Raw genomic sequence first — 21988 nt, forward strand, 5'->3', positions numbered from 1 at the left:
CTTTAGGGTAGTGATGATATTTTTGATAACTCATTTTGTCAAATTTTTATAATAACTTTTGGGTAGTGATAACTCATAATTTTTTTTTTTTTTTTTTTTTTTTTTTGAAAGCAACCATTTCAATTAAATCAAGCGAGTACATATCAGAGGAGAAACCCCTTACAATATAGCAACAAGGAAACCCGAAAAGCTTAAAAATTTCAGTCATGTTGCAGAGTAAGCAACAATACATCGAATTACTTGTAGGATCAAAACGGAACAGACACTAAAAGCCACACGAGCTAGGATTAGCTAACCATTCAAGTCATTCGATCTTCTTTCTTTTGAAGCATTTGGAGATCCATTCAAATGATTTTAGTTGAATCTCCAATAAAGCATTCGAACCAACCTACGATTTGTTTGAGAACACCTTATAATTTCGATTACACCAAATTGGTAGTGATACTATTTAAACCCTAAATAGTAGTGGTGTGCATTAAACGGTTTCGACCACGAAACCGGCCAAATCAAATTGATTTAGTTAAAGTGGGTTGACTTATTTGATTTTGGTTTGGTTTGGTTTACTGGTTTTACCCGAAAATATTTACAGTTTTCGGTTTGAATTTGGTTTGTAAAATTAACATTTGGTTTCAAACCGAAATATACTTTTATTTAGGGTATATATATTATATTTGTTTTATTTTATTTTGGATTTTAAGCATGGGTTATCTTTTATTTGTTCTTGTTTGAGTTTAATGCTTTTATTAGTTTGATTTCACTTTGACAATTGAACAACTGAATTTATTTATCAATTACTCCGTATTATGAATTTTTTATACCTGAAAATTTAGCTACCGATAGTTTCGTTTTTATTTGTTGCTACTCAGTTCATTAATATAATTTAAATTGTATATATGGGTTGTATAATCATGGGCTACTTCTCATACTGCATGGGTGGCATAAAATATTTTATCAATTGTATACTTACAGTTTAGTCAATAAAATATGTTTGTTTTTTTTATTATTATTTTAGAAATACACACTTTTTATGTACAAGTTTTAATTTGGTTTTAACCAAAACTAATCCATGTAAACCGATTTCTTATTTGGTTGGATTGGTTTGTTTTTGTAAAAATTTGATTCGGTTATTGATTCTCAAAAATATTCTTGAAAACCGAATAAACCAAACCGAATAAATCACGTAAATCATATACCGGCGGAACGAACACCCCTATTAAATAGTATAATAACTTTTTGTAAGCATAGAAATATGCATCTCTACATATTACAAACCGTAAAGGTTTAGTCTGACATGTCACTCTGACAGCTTTTCTGAATTTAAAGTCCACGTGTTAATCCCACGATTAAGATTCCTAATTCTTGATAATTACTGGAAAAAAGACACGTGGCCCAGTTAAATTTGCGATTTTTTCAATTTCTTCTTTTCTAGAATATAAAACGGAAACAATCACTCTCTCTCATTCTTGGCAACTGAATAAACCCCAAAATCATACTCACCGCCGATCCTGCCCTAATGCATCCGTAATAAAATCCAACACTACCACCAATAAATCCGTTTCGTTATTTTCTACAAATCGGTATAAAATTTGTATATTAACACCATAATAATCGAATCTGCGTGTCCTCATGTCGACGCGATGAACGTGAAGATTAGATGGCAAAGAAAATCGATTGTTACTGTGGTGGTTTTAATCAGTGCGGTACTGATGTATTTCGTCGGTATTCGATTTGTAAAAAAAACCCTAAGTTCTGATGGTTGGTTGACACACATCAACGTCGTCCTCCATCGAATTCTTCGTGATGATGATGGTGATGTTATTAGTTTGCTTCGATTGTTATTATCTGATATTTTTAATTTTCGAATAGTTAAATTAGTACATCTTATTGAAGATGAAGTGTTTGATGATGATTGTTTGTGTTTCTGTGCAGAGAACTAATTAATTCCATTTCGTACGTCATCTGGTATGATATTTGACTGAATTCATGAATTAATAAAAGAATTTGATGTATATGTTTATGTATGATATTTAAGTATTTTTAGATTGATGATGATTGATAACGGTTAATTTTTTACTTATTTTTATGTAATTGAGTGAGGTTTTTAACAAGTCAGATTCACACACTAATAGTTATATTTAATTTATTTGTAGTATTGTTTGCGAAATTTATAGGGTATTGTTGTGTTATTTAGTTAGACCCTTTTTTAGATTTCTGACTTATAGGTCTTCATTTATATGACTTGCAGATGATCTTTTAGGACAATAAAAGTGCAGCAACGCTTGCAGCTAACCCAATTTTGACCCATATGTTTCAGGTAGTGATTATGGATTCACAAGTAATTATGTTCATGATTTCATTCTTATATTCAGACATTTCTTTCACATGTTTATTTCAAGTTCTTATTGGTGCAGCTATATGGGTCATTTTACTTGGTTTTATAAGGAGTAAATGACTTAGTTTTAATGTTTAATTGTAGGGTTAAGCTTGGATAGTTGGATTAGCAGGGTGAATCCAGGTTAAATCAACACTTTCTAACACGATCTTTTTGCTTCAATCGGTTTCGGCGTTACCCTAAATAATTAGGTAAGGGTTCCTTGGTAAGATTCGTGATAATGCACTTTTTGTTAATTTTTGTATGTTACCTGGATGATACTGATGCAGTAATTTATGACTTTTTAAGTTTATTGCATTTGGTGTTGTACATATAAAACCTTATTAATAACAATTTTTACCTCCAAGTATAGCATATATTTTGGATTCTAATTAAAAACTTAAAACGATACATAGATTCTAAATGAGCGTATCATAGACTAATTTGTGCAGATTGCTTTTAGACAACGTGAGATGAATATTGCTTTATTGATCAAATCTACATAGCCGGTATTGTAATCTTCTGTATCTGATAGTGTGGTGTAGCGACCCGACCAAAACCGTTATTGACGGCGCCGTTAACTTAGGTCCCGTTGCGTGGTCGTAGTCCCTATATGAGACTCGTTTGACCAAAATTATGTCGCATTCATTTGAAAGGTACAAGACTTGCAAGTTTAGTTTACAAAACCGTTCGACAACAAGTCTAAGTTTACAAAAGTCATAAAGTATAAATGAAATAACTTGCAACATAATTAGTTTAAAAACACAGTTGCTATAAATAGCGTAAGTATGTAAACAATATGTTTGAATCTAAAGGTGCTATCACTAGCGTATGTATGTATGTATGCTTGACCCCAAGCAAGAAATCAGAGTGTATGCATGTATGCTCGACTCCAAGCAAGTATGAGTGTACGCGGAAGCATGTATCAAATAGCCAAGTATGAACCTGAGAAACATATAGAAAACTGTCAACGAAAAACGTTGGTGAAATCATAGGTGTTTGTAATAAACGTTGTTTTTGAACCACAAGATTTAGTATTCCCATAACGTTGATTATCATAATCGTTTGCATTCCAAAAGTATTGTTCGCGAGCACCCAATTATCAAGACTTAACGTTTCCTTCCATAGAACCCCATCACAATAGTGTTAGAACATACACTGTTTCTCGAAAATATATTTCATCCGTAGACGGTAGCGAACCGTCCGTAATGAGGGTTTGTCAAACCCGTATGGCCACACAATATAAGTTCTCGCTTACACCCTGCAAGTGTAACTAATGATAATCGAATTGAGGATTTTTGTTCTAACTCGCTGTGGAATGTTTGTTTTCCTTGTACTTGTGTTCAAAGTATAAAAGTAAGTAGTACAAAATGTAACAAAGTATATGTTTCTCAGCCCACAATTTAAAAGTATAAAAAGTTGTTGAAAAGGTGGGACTATGATCTCACCTCGAGTGCACGAGTATAAAAGTACTTCACAAGTAAACGTGTGCATGATAGTTGCTTAGCCTTGACCTAAACAAGTAAGTTGTATCAATTAACCGGTTACGACACAAGGTCGGGCGAAATGTGTTCAATTAGTCCTATGGCTCGTTACGACTCGAAAAGTATAGCATGTGAATCACGTTGTCAAGTTTCATGCAAGAATCAAGTATAAAAGAAAGACTAGAACGATTGCATAAGCGTTTGGTTAAGTTTGACTAAAAGTCAAACTTGGTCAAAGTCAAAGTCAACGGGGTCGGGTCGGGTATCCGACAATTTTTCTAAGTTATATAATCATATATGAGCATGTTGGCCAAGTTTCATGTTAATCGGAGGTCCGTAGCATAGCAAACATTTTACGTCAAATGACCAAGCAAAACAGCCCATTTTAGTGTATCAGGACGGTGTTCCAAAATCAGGACGGTGTCCCAATATGAAGAGTGGGACGGCGTCCCAAAATCAGGACGGCGTCCCAAATTGAAGAGTGGGACGGCGTCCCAAAAATCAGGACGGCGTCCCAATGGGCATTCAGGTCCTGTTTGCAGAAAAACACAAGTGTACGACCCAAACTTCAAACAATCACAATTTATGATCCGCAAATAATTAGAACATGTATCTTATATCACTGGAAAGCTCTTTCGACAAGGAACGCAACTAAGCACTTTTCATCAAGCAAAAACATCATATACAATAACCAAAATCCCGTCAAGTGACCAATAAAGGTTTATTTTCAAGTTTCAAGTTCATCAATTGCAATTTAAGTTTCGGGAATCCAATTTATACATATGATATGCCGTTTTGAAGGTAATGAAACGTGTAATACAACTAAACACTTATCAATAACATTAACAAGCATTCAACGCATCAAAAGTTCGTTTTAAGAGTTGTCAAACCCTAACCAAACCTCAAAATCACTAATCATGTTAATGTAAGGTTTTCATGTCAATCAACACACCAAAACGAAGCTATTGAAGTAACTAACACTTTGAACACACAAACATTAACATCTAAACACATTTCATCATCCAAAATCAAAGATTAAGCATACACTTTTCATTTTCAAGCTAGTTACACCAAAACATCAAGATCGAGCATACAAATCATATATTCATGTTATACACGAGCCATAGACACTAACTAACAACATATCAAGTCAAAAACACGAATTTGAGAAATCTAGAGTTTTAGAAATGTTACCCAAAATCGATGAAGTTAGTATCAAATCGTAGAGAATGACTAGAGGATTAAGAATATGTAGTCGGATTTGTTGTGAGCTTCCAAGATTGAATTTAGATGATGAATGAATGGAATGGGTTTGTGTGTGTGTTCTTGAGATGGAGAGAAAAGAGATGAGGGAGATGATGGAATGAAAAATGGGTTGACTAGTTGACCTAGTCAACTAGTTTGCCCATTTGGCAATTTCGGTCCCTCGAGTTTCAAAGCGGGTGCGGGATTTAACCGATCGAATATTTTTAAAACGCAAGTTAACGAGAGATGTTGTAATCGAATAACAGGATTATCAAGAACATTAGTTAACGAAGTGTACGAGTATAGGTGAGGAGAGATGTCATTTAAAAAAAAAAAGACGGCGTTAAAATAAATTTAACGAAAAACGCGGGATGTTACATTATCCACACCTCAAAAGAAATTTCGTCCCGAAATTTAGTTGGAAGTAGTAGTTGTTGAATCTTCCTCGAGATCTTGTGTTGCCAATTCTACGAATGAGGGAGAAGTACGTTCTAGGGTATTTCAACGAACTTTGACGGTCGGGGTTTCACGTCGTCTTAGAGTTTGGGTTCACGATTCATGGTTTCGACCGGCCCTCCTAGGAATGAAGTTTATCGTCGATAGTGAGCCCATCGAAAAGGAATAACAAGTTCTTGTTTCGCAAAACACGTCTTTAAGTTGATACATCGAATGTAGGATAAACGGAGACTCAAAATGGGTCGGAAAATCTAAACGGCTAGCAACGGGTCCAAAACGCCCCAAGATTTCAAAAGGATTAAAATATCACGGATTTTGTTTTCTATGTTTCCCGAAACGGACTACACCTCCTCAAGGTGCGACTTTTAATATTACGCGGTTCCCCATGGAATTAGAAAGGTTTACGTCTAACATCGGCGTAGCTCTTGGTGATTACGAGTCGCGTTGGGTCTTGCTTGAATATGTATAAATTTTCTCGGTTGTTCATGAATAAACTCGGCCCCGGTGAATTGATCATCGTTTACTTGGTTCGACAAAAAGGAGAATGACGTTTCCGGTCACATGTGGTTTCAAAAGGTGTGACGTTAAAACTCGAATGAAAATCATTGTAGTACGAGGATTTGGCTAAAGGAAAACACTTCTCTCAAGTAAATTTGAAGTTGGTAATACAAACTTGTATTATGGTTTCCAAGGTTTGAATCGTATGTTTGTTCGGTCCGTCGGGTTTTGGATGGTACGCGGTACTCATGTCTAAACATGGTCTCGAGGCTTTTTGTAAGGCACTCCGAAATCTAGAAGTGAAACGAGGATCTCGATCCGAAACAAAGTACATTCCGTAAGGTATATTTGAACAAGTTTGTTAGGACAAGTTTCTCAAGAAAATTCGCGTCGCGGAAGATTTATCGGTTTCCAAATACGTTCGTCGAGACTATTCACCCTCGAGGCGAATACTAGTATAACGTGAAGAGTCTCTCTCCATTGAGAATTTAAAATAAAAGATTTCCTGAACCAGAATTACGAGTGTAAGGCGAGAGAAGTTTCCGCCTCGATGCGAGCATAACGAGTAAATTGTAGTTAGTCAATAAGACTGTGCGAGGACGAGATAGTATACACGTGTAACATACGGTTGAAGTCGAAAGGAATCGGTAATTCATTCGGAAGCATAAGTATAGTTCGACAAAAATCGAAGGTGTGTCCCCAGTATGGTTGTTATCAATATTCTCGGAGTTTTCAGATGTCCAACATGAATAGATGAAGTCATGTACATGGCTCATGGTGGTGTTTAGGTTGATCGAGTCTAACCACCATCACGTGTCACTAGAACTTTGGTATGTCTTACCGTAATATAACCACGTTGATCGAGTGTCGTTATATTACGCTAACTCATATCTCCATTCCCACATCACTCTATAGATTCAAGTTCGTGTAATCGTGAAGTTTAAAATAAACAAAGTGTAACGACGTCTCTAACGTGACTCGTATTGAATCGAAAGAATTAGTGCAACTATAAAGAAGCGTTCCCCGAGGGAAGTGTATAAATGATTGTTCACGTCAATGTGGTTCGAGTCAGACAATAAGGTATTCAGGTATGAAAAGAGTAACGAGTCATGATAACGAGTAGCACGCAACCGTAGTGATAAATGTTGATGACGATACTCACCTAGAGTAGTGATGGTAGTAACACCAAAAAGTAGATAGTAAGAAACACCAGTGGGAAACCGATAGTAAGTTGAAACGGTGGCAAATAACAATCCGGGAGACAGAGTTCCCGAACAAGTGTGACTAATGAAGTCGTCGTCATCCATACGTGTATGAATCATGAATTTACGTGTGTTACCAAAAAGTGGCGGAATACGAGTTCGTATGATGAAGGTTTGGTACCATTAAAAAGTTTGCCTAAGAATGATTCAAGTATAATGCACAAGTAGTCAAGTAAGTGCTATCTATAGCAAATGTATGTCAGTATGCAAATGCTAACTATCCGGTTGTAGTCTAGATTCACTAATGCGTCCCAACGACTCTGTCAGACACACTAATGCACATCCTAGTTCCCTACAACCAACGCTCTGATACCACTTGTAGTGACCCGACCAAAACCGTTATTGACGGCGCCGTTAACTTAGGTCCCGTTGCGTGGTCGTAGTCCCTATATGAGACTCGTTTGACCAAAATTATGTCGCATTCATTTGAAAGGTACAAGACTTGCAAGTTTAGTTTACAAAACCGTTCGACAACAAGTCTAAGTTTACAAAAGTCATAAAGTATAAATGAAATAACTTGCGACATAATTAGTTTAAAAACACAGTTGCTATAAATAGCGTAAGTATGTAAACAATATGTTTGAATCTAAAGGTGCTATCACTAGCGTATGTATGTATGTATGCTTGACCCCAAGCAAGAAATCAGAGTGTATGCATGTATGCTCGACTCCAAGCAAGTATGAGTGTACGCGGAAGCATGTATCAAATAGCCAAGTATGAACCTGAGAAACATATAGAAAACTGTCAACGAAAAACGTTGGTGAAATCATAGGTGTTTGTAATAAACGTTGTTTTTGAACCACAAGATTTAGTATTCCCATAACGTTGATTATCATAATCGTTTGCATTCCAAAAGTATTGTTCGCGAGCACCCAATTATCAAGACTTAACGTTTCCTTCCATAGAACCCCATCACAATAGTGTTAGAACATACACTGTTTCTCGAAAATATATTTCATCCGTAGACGGTAGCGAACCGTCCGTAATGAGGGTTTGTCAAACCCGTATGGCCACACAATATAAGTTCTCGCTTACACCCTGCAAGTGTAACTAATGATAATCGAATTGAGGATTTTTGTTCTAACTCGCTGTGGAATGTTTGTTTTCCTTGTACTTGTGTTCAAAGTATAAAAGTAAGTAGTACAAAATGTAACAAAGTATATGTTTCTCAGCCCACAATTTAAAAGTATAAAAAGTTGTTGAAAAGGTGGGACTATGATCTCACCTCGAGTGCACGAGTATAAAAGTACTTCACAAGTAAACGTGTGCATGATAGTTGCTTAGCCTTGACCTAAACAAGTAAGTTGTATCAATTAACCGGTTACGACACAAGGTCGGGCGAAATGTGTTCAATTAGTCCTATGGCTCGTTACGACTCGAAAAGTATAGCATGTGAATCACGTTGTCAAGTTTCATGCAAGAATCAAGTATAAAAGAAAGACTAGAACGATTGCATAAGCGTTTGGTTAAGTTTGACTAAAAGTCAAACTTGGTCAAAGTCAAAGTCAACGGGGTCGGGTCGGGTATCCGACAATTTTTCTAAGTTATATAATCATATATGAGCATGTTGGCCAAGTTTCATGTTAATCGGAGGTCCGTAGCATAGCAAACATTTTACGTCAAATGACCAAGCAAAACAGCCCATTTTAGTGTATCAGGACGGTGTCCCAAAATCAGGACGGTGTCCCAATATGAAGAGTGGGACGGCGTCCCAAAATCAGGATGGCGTCCCAAATTGAAGAGTGGGACGGCGTTCCAAAAATCAGGACGGCGTCCCAATGGGCATTCAGGTCCTGTTTGCAGAAAAACACAAGTGTACGACCCAAACTTCAAACAATCACAATTTATGATCCGCAAACAATTAGAACATGTATCTTATATCACCGGAAAGCTCTTTCAACAAGGAACGCAACTAAGCACTTTTCATCAAGCAAAAACATCATATACAATAACCAAAATCCCGTCAAGTGACCAATAAAGGTTTATTTTCAAGTTTCAAGTTCATCAATTGCAATTTAAGTTTCGGGAATCCAATTTATACATATGATATGCCGTTTTGAAGGTAATGAAACGTGTAATACAACTAAACACTTATCAATAACATTAACAAGCATTCAACGCATCAAAAGTTCGTTTTAAGAGTTGTCAAACCCTAACCAAACCTCAAAATCACTAATCATGTTAATGTAAGGTTTTCATGTCAATCAACACACCAAAACGAAGCTATTGAAGTAACTAACACTTTGAACACACAAACATTAACATCTAAACACATTTCATCATCCAAAATCAAAGATTAAGCATACACTTTTCATTTTCAAGCTAGTTACACCAAAACATCAAGATCGAGCATACAAATCATATATTCATGTTATACACGAGCCATAGACACTAACTAACAACATATCAAGTCAAAAACACGAATTTGAGAAATCTAGAGTTTTAGAAATGTTACCCAAAATCGATGAAGTTAGTATCAAATCGTAGAGAATGACGAGAGGATTAAGAATATGTAGTCGAATTTGTTGTGAGCTTCCAAGATTGAATTTAGATGATGAATGAATGGAATGGGTTTGTGTGTGTGTTCTTGAGATGGAGAGAAAAGAGATGAGGGAGATGATGGAATGAAAAATGGGTTGACTAGTTGACCTAGTCAACTAGTTTGCCCATTTGGCAACTCCGGTCCCTCGAGTTTCAAAGCGGGTGCGGGATTTAACCGATCGAATATTTTTAAAACGCAAGTTAACGAGAGATGTTGTAATCGAATAACGGGATTATCAAGAACATTAGTTAACGAAGTGTACGAGTATAGGTGAGGAGAGATGTCATTTAAAAAAAAAAAAAGACGGCGTTAAAATAAATTTAACGAAAAACGCGGGATGTTACATGTGGCCTCTTAACGTTATTGATTAATAATCATATTAGAAGTTATGCATATACATTATACTTGCTAATTGCGACGTGTGGGCATCAGATAGTAGTTTGACAAGGAATCTTCCTCGGTTTTATTTTTATGGGTACTCTAATAGCCTAATACATTTACTTTTTGTTTGAAATATAGTGTTACATGACTAATATTCAAATACACCACATGCTGACTGGATGAAATAGGCAACCAAAAGAATAACAGGTTGTTATTTACCGGAATTTGTGCTTACTGATATGGTGGAAGTGGCACTTTGGGCTCCAGGTGACAAAACTAAACAATGATGTTCACTCTTTGAATTTTGGTTTACTCCGTATTTATTAAGGAGTTCATGATGTCAAAGACTATTACTGTTAATTTCAATTGATTAGTGCTATCTGACCAGTTAATTCTTATCGTAGGATCAAAGTCGATATGGATCAAAGTCAACTGTTGATCAAGTTAAAGATTTTTTATGTCAGGCTACGACTATCACAAGCAGGTAATTAATTCCCTCACTCTAAATTTGTCAAAGTTATTGTAGGGCAGATTGGGTTCTGGGTCAAGATGAGTTGTAATTGAGGGACGGGGAATGGGTATGGTAGATTGACCCATAAACTTATTTGATAATTTTTAACAGCTTTTGGAGCAAATATATTGCATACCATCGGATACTTATATGAAAGACAAGCTGCACAAGAATAAGGAAAGAAAGTAGTATATTTTGGGGTACCATTTATGGCTGAGTGGGTACAAAACAAAAGACATTTCTGGAAGTCACAGATTACTGCAGCAAAAGGTAACACTTCACGAAAAAATAAGTTTAGAATAATCTTCTAATAGTTAAATATTTGTTTGTTTTTCAGGTGCTTTTCAGTTGCTGCAACTACAAGAAGACGCACGGAGTCTTTAAAATGGATGGAAGTGGCTTTGCAAATGATGTTGAATCGCATTGACGATCCAACAAAGATACACTCATGAGCTCACTATGGAAGTCAAATGTAGTTGATATCAAAGTTACCCTTTTACATGTTTGTCAAACGGTGAACTGTGAGCCAGGCTTTTTTAGTCTCATTTTATATTTCCTTCTAACTTAACCATCATTCTTAATTTTCATAACTTTATTTCGATGCTATTGTTGTAGATATTGTCTGCTATAATGACTTGGTTGCCTCTACGATGATTAGCGCAGTTAATTTTATTCAGAATGCTGGAGATGGTGGGGTTGTTTTCATTCATGGTATGTTTTTTGAGTGTCTTTTTATGTTCTCTGCCTGCTTTGGTGATTTTTTTGGGTCAGTTAAGTACGTACTTAACAGTTATTTGAATCTCCTATTTGTTTTTCTTGGTTGGCATGATGTTTTTGTTGCTTATGGGTTGTTTAAATGATGTACTAATATGTTTGATCTTCGCATCGAATGTGATATGCTGTTGCACCTTAGATTTTATTAACATAATGCCGTTTGTTGTATAAACTTATAACATCGAAAGTGACGCATCGAAGCGTGTCGGACCAAACACTTATGTGGTGGATCAAGAAGAAGTTTATACAACAGCTCTTAGAAAATATTTGGTAGATCTTTAAATGGCACCGTTTCTATAGTTAGGATTGAATTCTAGAATCAAACAAATGCTATAAAACATCAATGTTTAATAGTAGTCTTTAATTGCTATCGAGTTTGAAAAAAAAAATGTTCTGTTTGTTAAAATTAGGTTGAATATGGTAGTTAAATCACATTTTTCTATACTATAATTCAATATGGCATATTGTCTCTGTCTGTCACATATATCACCCAATCGATCTTTTTATGCTTAAAATAATATATAATGAGAATTGATCAAGTTCATTTTTCATTTGCATGTTAAGAAAAGTAGCCTCATAGTTCTTTCAATATTATTTAGATAACTCTTTACGTATTAGTCAAATGGCTATGAGACTTTTGACTAATAAAAGTCAAAACTGAAGGTGGTTACATTTTCCTGAAAGATTACATGTTGATGAGAATGAAGAGAGCTTTGAAAGGATGCAAACAAACAAATATGATTGTTTGTCCCCAAGTAAGTTATTCATTTGTCTTTTTTTTTTTATAAGTAACAAGGAAATATTTTATTGTCTTGAATTTTGCATTATTATAAAATTGTACATATATCTCAGGTAACACCAATCAAAGTGAAGTTTGCTACGAAGTATTATAGTTGAAGTTATACATTTATGCCATCAAAAGGGATTTGGCAGGACAAGCAGTTCCATATGATGGTGTTAATTCCATATGATGGTGTTAATTATGAACGACAAAAAAGGTAGCAAATAAAACTAGACTTGTAACTTCGACTTTGCTGAAGATCTTGACACAAAATTGTATCATTCTGATTTTGTCTATTTTAGTTTTGAACTACTATCAATATCTCATTTTGCATTCTAAGACTATTGATTCATATCATTTACGAAACTCTATTTTAACATTTTCTTTAATTTTAGTACATATTCTACTAAAGTGTTTCGTCATTAAACTGCTATCAACAACAAACAATGCTAAATACGAAACCATTTTTTTAGAGTTGCCGTGCAACGCACGGGCTCTTAAAGGCTAGTAATATTTAAATTTTATACGCAATTACGGAGTATTTAACAGGATATATAGTGCATCAAGGGGCGGTTACACGGATTTTTTCTCGTCGTAATTGTTTCCCACTTTTTAAACCCTAAATCAAATTCACGACGACGCAACCGCAACGACACTCGATTATTATACTCTTCTTCGAATATGTTATTGGTTAATGCTGTTGTAATCCATGAATATGTATATACAATTTAATCAAGTAATCATGTAAACAGTGTTTAATTAGTATATTATAATTGTTACATGCTATTATATTGCAGCCGTTAAAGATAATGAGAAAAGGCATGATGATATTTTAACAATCTGTGTATGATTTTATATTTCTATTAAGTTGATTGGTGGGAGGAAATGGATTCCGGGCAGAGTACGAATGTAGAAGGTGACAGATTAAGTAATTTTATTTATAACATCCTCTCTTTTATTGACATTCAAGAGGTTATTGGTCTGAGTGTTTTATCATCTAGATGGAGGTTTGTCTGGACTTCGTCGCCTTATCTCAATTTCTCAAGTGAGGATTTCTACATCGGTGACGAAGAGGATTACTTTCTTAGAAGATTCATCAAATTTGCTAAAAACGTTTTGTCCCGTCGCAACAATCAAGTACACGTTTCATCGATCAATCTCGGTTGTGGAATGTGTGAGTCAGGGCATATTAAAACAATTATGGAATACGCATTCGTGTGACTCTTACACGTCTTTCATCCACAAAAATTTATTTCCCCATGTCTCTCTAGCTCTGAGTCTCTCAAACATATTGTTGGAGATATGGAGAACTTTAAACAATTAGAGGGAAGATTCCAGGAAACTCACACGAAGCTTCCACGAAGTTGTTAGGAAACTCACATGTAGCTTCCACGAAGCTGTCAGGAAACTCACATGTAGCCTTCATGAAGCTGTCAGGAAACTCACATGAAGCTTCAAGGAATTGTTTTTTAGCTTAATCCTTAAACCATTCTATAAATAGACCCTCTTGTAACTCATTGTAAATACACCACAAATATTCAGTAAATACATTCTCTAGTTGGTCCGTGGACTAAAGCAATCACAACGATTGCATATAACCACGTTATCTCTTGTGTCGATTTACATTTCTTGCATTTATAATCTTTCGTTCATTAAGTGGGTTAGTAATCTTGTAGAATTACTATCGGTGAGTGATCTTGTTGAATCACTTGCGTTGTTTTGGGTCCTAATATCCTTACAACTGGTATCAGAGCACAAGGTTTCGTTAAGGGAACGATGGCGGAAGACGAAAAGTTTAGAATTGACCGATTCGATGGGAGAGACTTTGGCTTTTGGAAGATGCAAATTGAAGATTACTTGTATCAAAAGAAGCTACATCAACCTCTGTTAGAGACCAAGCCCGAAAGCATGAGCGATGCCGATTGGATGCTTTTGGATCGTCAAGCATTGGGTGCGATTCGTCTTTCACTTGCTAAGAACGTTGCATACAACGTTGTGAATGAGAAGACGACGTTTGTTTGCTTGAAAGCACTCTCTAACATGTATGAGAAACCTACCGCTTCTAATAAGGTTTTTCTCATGCGACAATTGTTCAATACGAAGATGAAGGAAGGTACGAGTGCAACGGATCATATCAACGAGTTCAACAACATCATATCGAGGTTAGCATCGGTAGATATTGTGTTTGATGATGAGTTAAAGGCACTAATCTTGCTTTCATCATTACCGGAAAGTTGTTCGGGTACGGTTACTGCAGTTAGTAGCTCTACGGGAACTACTAAGCTAGCGTTTGAAGGAATAAGGGATTTGATTCTTGGTGAAGATACTCGTAGGAGAAACTCGGGGGAATCGACATCCGGTTCTTTGTTAAGTACCGACAACCGTGGTAGGAAATTTGATCGCGGTGAGAAGAAGGGTAGAAAGAAGTCTAAGAAGAGGTATCCATCGAAAGATAGAAGTGAAGCTGTTTGTTGGGGTTGCAATCAAAAAGGACACTTTCAAAGGAATTGTAAAAATGGTCCGGCGAAAGGTGTGAACTTGACCGCGGAAGAAAGTGATGATGCACTTTTATGTAGTGTTGAAAATTCTATAGAGTCTTGGATTTTGGATTCGGGAGCTTCGTTTCATGCTACTCATGTCAAAATCATGATGAAGAACTTCCGTTCATATCAAGGCAAGGTAAGATTGGCGGACGACAAACAACTCAATATAGAGGGCATTGGAGATGTTGTATTGAAGACTACTCTTGGCTCTAATTGGACCTTGAAAAATGTAAGGTACATTCCTAAATTAAAAAGGAAACTTATTTCGGTTGGTCAATTAGATGATGAAGGTAACGCGGTTACTTTTGAAAACCACCAATGGAAGGTGGTTAAGGGTAGTTGTATTGTGGCCCGTGGACATAAAAGGGGAACTCTTTATATGGTTGAAGTGTTTGATGAAGACACGGTGGTTGCTACAGTTAATGTTGAGTCCGAATCAACTCTATGGCACCGAAGACTCGGGCATATGAGTGAGAAGGGTATGAAGATGCTTGTTTCGAGTAGGAGAATTCCAGATTTGAAAAAGGTAGAACTTGGGTTTTGCGAACCATGTGTATATGGGAAGCAAAAGAAGGTGACTTTTGGGAAATCAGGGAATGCACCTAAGTTGGAGAAATTGGAGCTCGTTCATACGGATGTGTTTGGTCCAACTAATGTAGAATCACATGGAGGTTCTCGCTATTATGTCACCTTCATTGACGACTCCACTCGAAAGGTATGGGTTTATTTTCTTAAAGCTAAATCTGATGTATTTAATACTTTTGTGAAGTGGAAAGCTATGGTAGAAAATGAGACTAACTTCAAAGTCAAGTGCTTGAAGTCGGATAATGGAGGAGAATATGGTAGTCTTGAGTTTAAAGACCATTGTGCAAAGCTCGGTATTAGAATGTTGAAAACGGTACCGGAGACACCGCAACACAATGGGGTCGCCGAACGTATGAATCATACGTTAAATGAAAGGGCTAAGAGTATGAGACTACATGCCGGTTTGCCTAAGATATTTTGGGCGGATGCGGTTAACACGGCGGCTTATTTGATAAATAGGGGACCCTCAACACCGTTGGGTTTTCGAATCCCCTAGGAAGAATTGCAAGGTAAGAAGGTGAGTTATGGTCACCTTAGGATCTTTGGGTGTAATGCATATGTGAAGACCAAAGATGCGGATAAAGACAAGCTTGAAGCTAAGTCAAGGAAGTGTATTTTCATAGGGTATGGGTCGGATGAAATGGGCTATCGTTGTTGGGACAACGAGGCTAGAAAAGTAATTCGTTCGCGAGATGTTACTTTTGATGAAGATTCGGTCTATGGCAAACCGAAAACGGGGAGTCCTAAACCGAGTCAAGTTACTTTTGACGATGTTTCTATTGATGATCTCGCAGGTTCTAGTGGGAGTACGGGTAACAATGAATTGCCAATTAACGGTGAGGCGTCGGAAAATGCTAATGATGGAGATGGTTCGGAAAGCGGTGATGATTCCGAATATAGTGCGAGTTCTAGTGATGAGGAGGACACAAATGAAACCGGTCCAACCATTCCGGTTACTCCTACACCAAGACGCTCGACTAGAGTGCCCAAACCTAATCCTAGGTATTCTCCATCAGCAAACTACTTGCTCTATACCGAGAATGGTGAACCCGAAAGTTACTTTGAGGCAAGGAAGACAAAAGAATCCATACAATGGGAGCTTGCCATGAAAGAAGAGATGGGGTCACTTGAGAAGAATAAAACTTGGTCACTAGTGATGTTACCTCATGATAAAAGGGCGTTGCAAAGTAAATGGGTGTATCGAATCAAGAATGAGTTGGATGGCAAGAAAATGTACAAGGCTCGTTTGGTGGTTAAAGGCTTTCAACAAAAGAAAGGAGTTGACTACCAAGAGATATTTTCACCGGTGGTGAAGATGACTACTATTCGTTTGGTACTTTCTATGGTTGCATCTGAGGACTTACATCTAGAGCAACTAGATGTGAAGACCGCATTCTTACATGGTAACCTTGATGAAGAGATCTATATGAGGCAACCCGAGGGCTTTGAGGTAAAGGGTAAAGAGAAGTGGGTTTGTAAGCTAAAGAAAAGTTTGTATGGATTGAAGCAAGCACCTCAACAATGGTTCCAACATGTCCGAAATTAACAAGTTGAAGGGATTACTTTCCCGTGAATTCGAGATGAAAGATCTTGGTGCTGCTAGGAAAATACTTGGCATGAGTATTGCTCGTGATCGTGTGAAAGGTACTCTATACTTGTCTCAATCCAAATATATAGAGAAAGTAGTAGAGAGGTTCAATATGGAGAATTCAAAGGCTCGTTCTATGCCTTTGGGTAGCACGATTAAGTTATCGAAAAGTCAAGCACCAAAGACGGTAAAAGACAAAACAGATATGGAAAAGGTTCCATATGAAATGTCCCGTTCTTATTGATTAAAAACGTTCCATATTAATTGATTTCGTTGCGAGGTTTTGACCTCTATATGAGACGTTTTTCAAAGACTGCATTCATTTTAAAACAAACCATAACCTTTATTTCATAAATAAAGGTTTAAAAAGCTTTACGTAGATTATCAAATAATGATAATCTAAAATATCCTGTTTACACACGACCATTACATAATGGTTTACAATACAATTATGTTACATCGAAATCAGTTTCTTGAATGCAGTTTTTACACAATATCATACAAACATGGACTCCAAATCTTGTCCTTATTTTAGTATGCAACAGCGGAAGCTCTTAGTATTCACCTGAGAATAAACATGCTTTAAACGTCAACAAAAATGTTGGTGAGTTATAGGTTTAACCTATATATATCAAATAGTAACAATAGACCACAAGATTTCATATTTCAACACACATCCCATACATAGAGATAAAAATCATTCATATGGTGAACACCTGGTAACCGACATTAACAAGATGCATATATAAGAATATCCCCATCATTCCGGGACACCCTTCGGATATGATATAAATTTCGAAGTACTAAAGCATCTGGTACTTTGGATGGGGTTTGTTAGGCCCAATAGATCTATCTTTAGGATTCGCGTCAATTAGGGTGTCTGTTCCCTAATTCTTAGATTACCAGACTTAATAAATAGGGGCATATTCGATTTCGATAATTCAACCATAGAATGTAGTTTCACGTACTTGTGTCTATTTTGTAAATCATTTATAAAACCTGCATGTATTCTCATCCCAAAAATATTAGATTTTAAAAGTGGGACTATAACTCACTTTCACAGATTTTTACTTCGTCGGGAAGTAATACTTGGCCACTGGTTGATTCACGAACCTATAACAATATATACATATATATCAAAGTATGTTCAAAATATATTTACAATACTTTTAATACATTTTGATGTTTTAAGTTTATTAAGTCAGCTATCCTCGTTAGTAACCTACAACTAGTTGTCCACAGTTAGATGTACACAAATAAATCGATAAATATTATCTTGAATCAATCCACGACCCAGTGTATACTTATCTCAGTATTGATCACAACTCAAACTATATATATATTTTGGAATCAACCTCAACCCTGTATATCTAACTCCAACATTCACATATAGAGTGTCTATGGTTGTTCCGCAATATATATATATAGAAGGGTCGACATGATAGGTCGAAACATTGTATACGTGTCTATGGTATCTCAAGATTACATAATATACAATATAAGTTGATTAGGTTATGGTTGGAATAGATTTATTACTAACTTTCACTTAGGTAAAATGAGTAGTTTTTATCAATCTTGTTTTACTCGCCATTTCTTCGTTTCTAATCCGTTTTGAGTGATTCCAGTGGCCACGGTTTCGTATTGAACTTAACTTTATGAATCAAAATAGAAAAAGTATAAGTTTATAGTCCAAAATACAAGTTACAAGTCATTTTTGAAAGAGGTAGTCCTTTCCGTCGAAAGAACGACATCTTGATGACCATTTTGAAAAACATACTTTCACTTTGAGTTTAACCATGATTTTTGGATATAGTTTCATGTTCATAAGAAAAATCATTTTTATAGAAGTATAGCTTTTAAATCAAAGTTCTTCTTAGCTTTTAATTATCCCAACCAAAACAGCCCCCGGTTTTACTACGACGGTGTATATCCAGTTTTATGGTGTTTATCGTGTTTCCGGGTTTTAAATCATTAAGTTAGCATATCATATAGATATAGAACACGTATTTAGTTGATTTTAAAAGTCTAGTTAGAAGGATTAACTTTATTTGCGAATAAGTTTAGAATTAACTAAACTATGTTCTAGTGATTACAAGTTTATAACGTTGAATAAGACAGCTTTTTATGTATGAATCGAATGATGTTATGAACATCATTACTACCTCAAGTTCCTTGGATAAACCTACTGGAAATGAGAAAAATGGATCTAGCTTCAAAGGATCCTTGGATGGCTTGAAAGTTCTTGAAGCAGAATCATGACACGAAAATAATTTCAAGTAAGATTTCCACTCGAAATAAGATTGTTATAGTTATAGAAATTGAATTAAAGTTTGAATATGATTATTACCTTGTATTAGAAAGATAACCTACTGTAAGTAACAAAGGTTTCTTAATCTTGGATGATTACTTGGAATGGATTTAGAAAACTTGGAAGTAAACTTGCAATCTTGGAAGTATTCTTGATTTTATGAAACTAGAACTTTTAGAATTTATGAAGAACACTTAGAACTTGAAGATAGAACTTGGGAGAGATCAATTAGATGAATAAAATTGAAGAATGAAAGTGTTTGTAGGTGTTTTTGGTCGTTGGTGTATGGATTAGATATAAAGGATATGTAATTTTGTTTTCATGTAAATAAGTCATGAATGATTACTCATATTTTTGTAATTTTATGAGATATTTCATGCTAGTTGCCAAATGATGGTTCCCACATGTGTTAGGTGACTCACATGGGCTGTTAAGAGCTGATCATTGGAGTGTATATACCAATAGTACATACATCTAAAAGCTGTGTATTGTACGAGTACGAATACGGGTGCATACGAGTAGAATTGTTGATGAAACTGAACGAGGATGTAATTGTAAGCATTTTTGTTAAGTAGAAGTATTTTGATAAGTGTCTTGAAGTCTTTAAAAAGTGTATGAATACATATTAAAACACTACATGTATATACATTTTAACTGAGTCGTTAAGTCATCGTTAGTCGTTACATGTAAGTGTTGTTTTGAAACCTTTAGGTTAACGATCTTGTTAAGTGTTGTTAACCCAATGTTTATAATATCAAATGAGATTTTAAATTATTATATTATCATGATATTATGATGTATAAATATCTCTTAATATGATATATATATACATTATATGTCGTTACAACGATAATCGTTACATATATGTCTCGTTTCAAAATCATTAAGTTAGTAGTCTTGTTTTTACATATGTAGTTCATTGTTAATATACTTAATGATATGTTTACTTATCATAATATCATGTTAACTATATATATATATATATATATATATATATATATATATATATATATATATATATATATATATATATATATATACATATATATATATATATATATATACATATATATATATATATATATACATATATATATATATATATATATATATATATATATATATATATATATATTCATATATATGTCATCGTATAGTTTTTACAAGTTTTAACGTTCGTGAATCACCGGTCAACTTGGGTGGTCAATTGTCTATATGAAACCTATTTCAATTAACCAAGTCTTAACAAGTTTGATTGCTTAACATGTTGGAAACACTTAATCATGTAAATAACAATTTCATTTAATATATATATATAAACATGGAAAAGTTCGGGTCACTACAGTACCTACCCGTTAAATAAATTTCGTCCTGAAATTTTAAGCAATTGGAGGTGTTGACGTATCTTCTGGAAATAAATGCGGGTATTTCTTCTTCATCTGATCTTCTCCTTCCCTGGTGAACTCGGGTCCTCTACGAGCATTCCATCGAACTTTAACAATTGGTATCTTGTTTTGCTTAAGTCTTTTAACCTCACGATCCATTATTTCGACGGGTTCTTCGATGAATTGAAGTTTTTTGTTGATTTGGATTTCATCTAATGGAATAGTGAGATCTTCTTTAGCAAAACATTTCTTCAAATTCGAGACGTGGAAAGTGTTATGTACAGCCGCGAGTTGTTGAGGTAATTCAAGTCGGTAAGCTACTGGTCCGACACGATCAATAATCTTGAATGGTCCAATATACCTTGGATTTAATTTCCCTCGTTTACCAAATCGAACAACGCCTTTCCAAGGTGCAACTTTAAGCATGACCATCTCTCCAATTTCAAATTCTATATCTTTTCTTTTAATGTCAGCGTAGCTCTTTTGTCGACTTTGGGCGGTTTTCAACCGTTGTTGAATTTGGATGATCTTCTCGGTAGTTTCTTGTATTATCTCCGGACCCGTAATCTGTCTATCCCCCACTTCACTCTAACAAATCGGAGACCTACACTTTCTACCATAAAGTGCTTCAAACGGCGCCATCTCAATGCTTGAATGGTAGCTGTTGTTGTAGGAAAATTCTGCTAACGGTAGATGTCGATCCCAACTGTTTCCAAAATCAATAACACATGCTCGTAGCATGTCTTCAAGCATTTGGATTGTCCTTTCACTCTGCCCATCAGTTTGTGAATGATAGGCAGTACTCATGTCTAGACGAGTTCCTAATGCTTGCTGTAATGTCTGCCAGAATCTTGAAATAAATCTGCCATCCCTATCAGAGATAATAGAGATTGGTATTCCATGTCTGGAGACGACTTCCTTCAAATACAGTCGTGCTAACTTCTCCATCTTGTCATCTTCTCTTATTGGCAAGAAGTGTGCTGATTTGGTGAGGCGATCAACTATTACCCAAATAGTATCAAAACCACTTGCAGTCCTTGGCAATTTAGTGATGAAATCCATGGTAATGTTTTCCCATTTCCATTCCGGGATTTCGGGTTGTTGAAGTAGACCTGATGGTTTCTGATGCTCAGCTTTGACCTTAGAACACGTCAAACATTCTCCTACGTATTTAGCAACATCGGCTTTCATACCCGGCCACCAAAAATGTTTCTTGAGATCCTTGTACATCTTCCCTGTTCCAGGATGTATTGAGTATCTGGTTTTATGAGCTT

General features: G+C 35.6%; 2 protein-coding genes across 8 annotated transcripts in view; both read left to right on the plus strand.

The window, feature by feature from the left end:
- Window positions 1–1476: 1476 nt before the first annotated feature.
- Window positions 1477–12662, plus strand: LOC139847133 (uncharacterized). 7 transcript variants are annotated; one of them, XR_011759332.1, is made up of 11 exons: window positions 1477–1809; window positions 1930–1962; window positions 2246–2335; window positions 2477–2583; window positions 10378–10506; window positions 10644–10723; window positions 10862–11020; window positions 11088–11271; window positions 11366–11461; window positions 12124–12279; window positions 12377–12662. XR_011759332.1 is itself a non-coding variant. In XM_071836746.1 (11 exons), exons 8-11 carry the CDS (start codon window positions 11199–11201, stop codon window positions 12419–12421), a joined length of 306 nt encoding a protein of 101 aa, XP_071692847.1. In that variant the 5' UTR covers window positions 1477–1809; window positions 1930–1962; window positions 2246–2335; window positions 2477–2583; window positions 10378–10506; window positions 10644–10723; window positions 10862–11020; window positions 11088–11198; the 3' UTR covers window positions 12422–12662. The 7 variants fall into 7 exon arrangements, 5 of the variants coding, with proteins under 5 accessions (XP_071692847.1, XP_071692851.1, XP_071692849.1 ...); XR_011759331.1 differs by having other exon boundaries at window positions 11088–11264; window positions 12188–12279; XM_071836746.1 differs by having other exon boundaries at window positions 12188–12279.
- A 528-nt stretch (window positions 12663–13190) lies between these two features.
- LOC139850032 (uncharacterized) overlaps window positions 13191–21988 on the plus strand; it is a 57376-nt gene continuing 48578 nt past the window's right edge. Inside the window, exon 1 of the mRNA XM_071839631.1 lies at window positions 13191–13312. Coding sequence (XP_071695732.1) covers window positions 13191–13312 — 122 coding nt within the window. The remainder of the gene's footprint in view (window positions 13313–21988) is intronic.

The sequence above is a fragment of the Rutidosis leptorrhynchoides genome, chromosome 5 (assembly GCF_046630445.1).
Source record: "Rutidosis leptorrhynchoides isolate AG116_Rl617_1_P2 chromosome 5, CSIRO_AGI_Rlap_v1, whole genome shotgun sequence".
Classification (NCBI taxonomy): domain Eukaryota; kingdom Viridiplantae; phylum Streptophyta; class Magnoliopsida; order Asterales; family Asteraceae; genus Rutidosis; species Rutidosis leptorrhynchoides.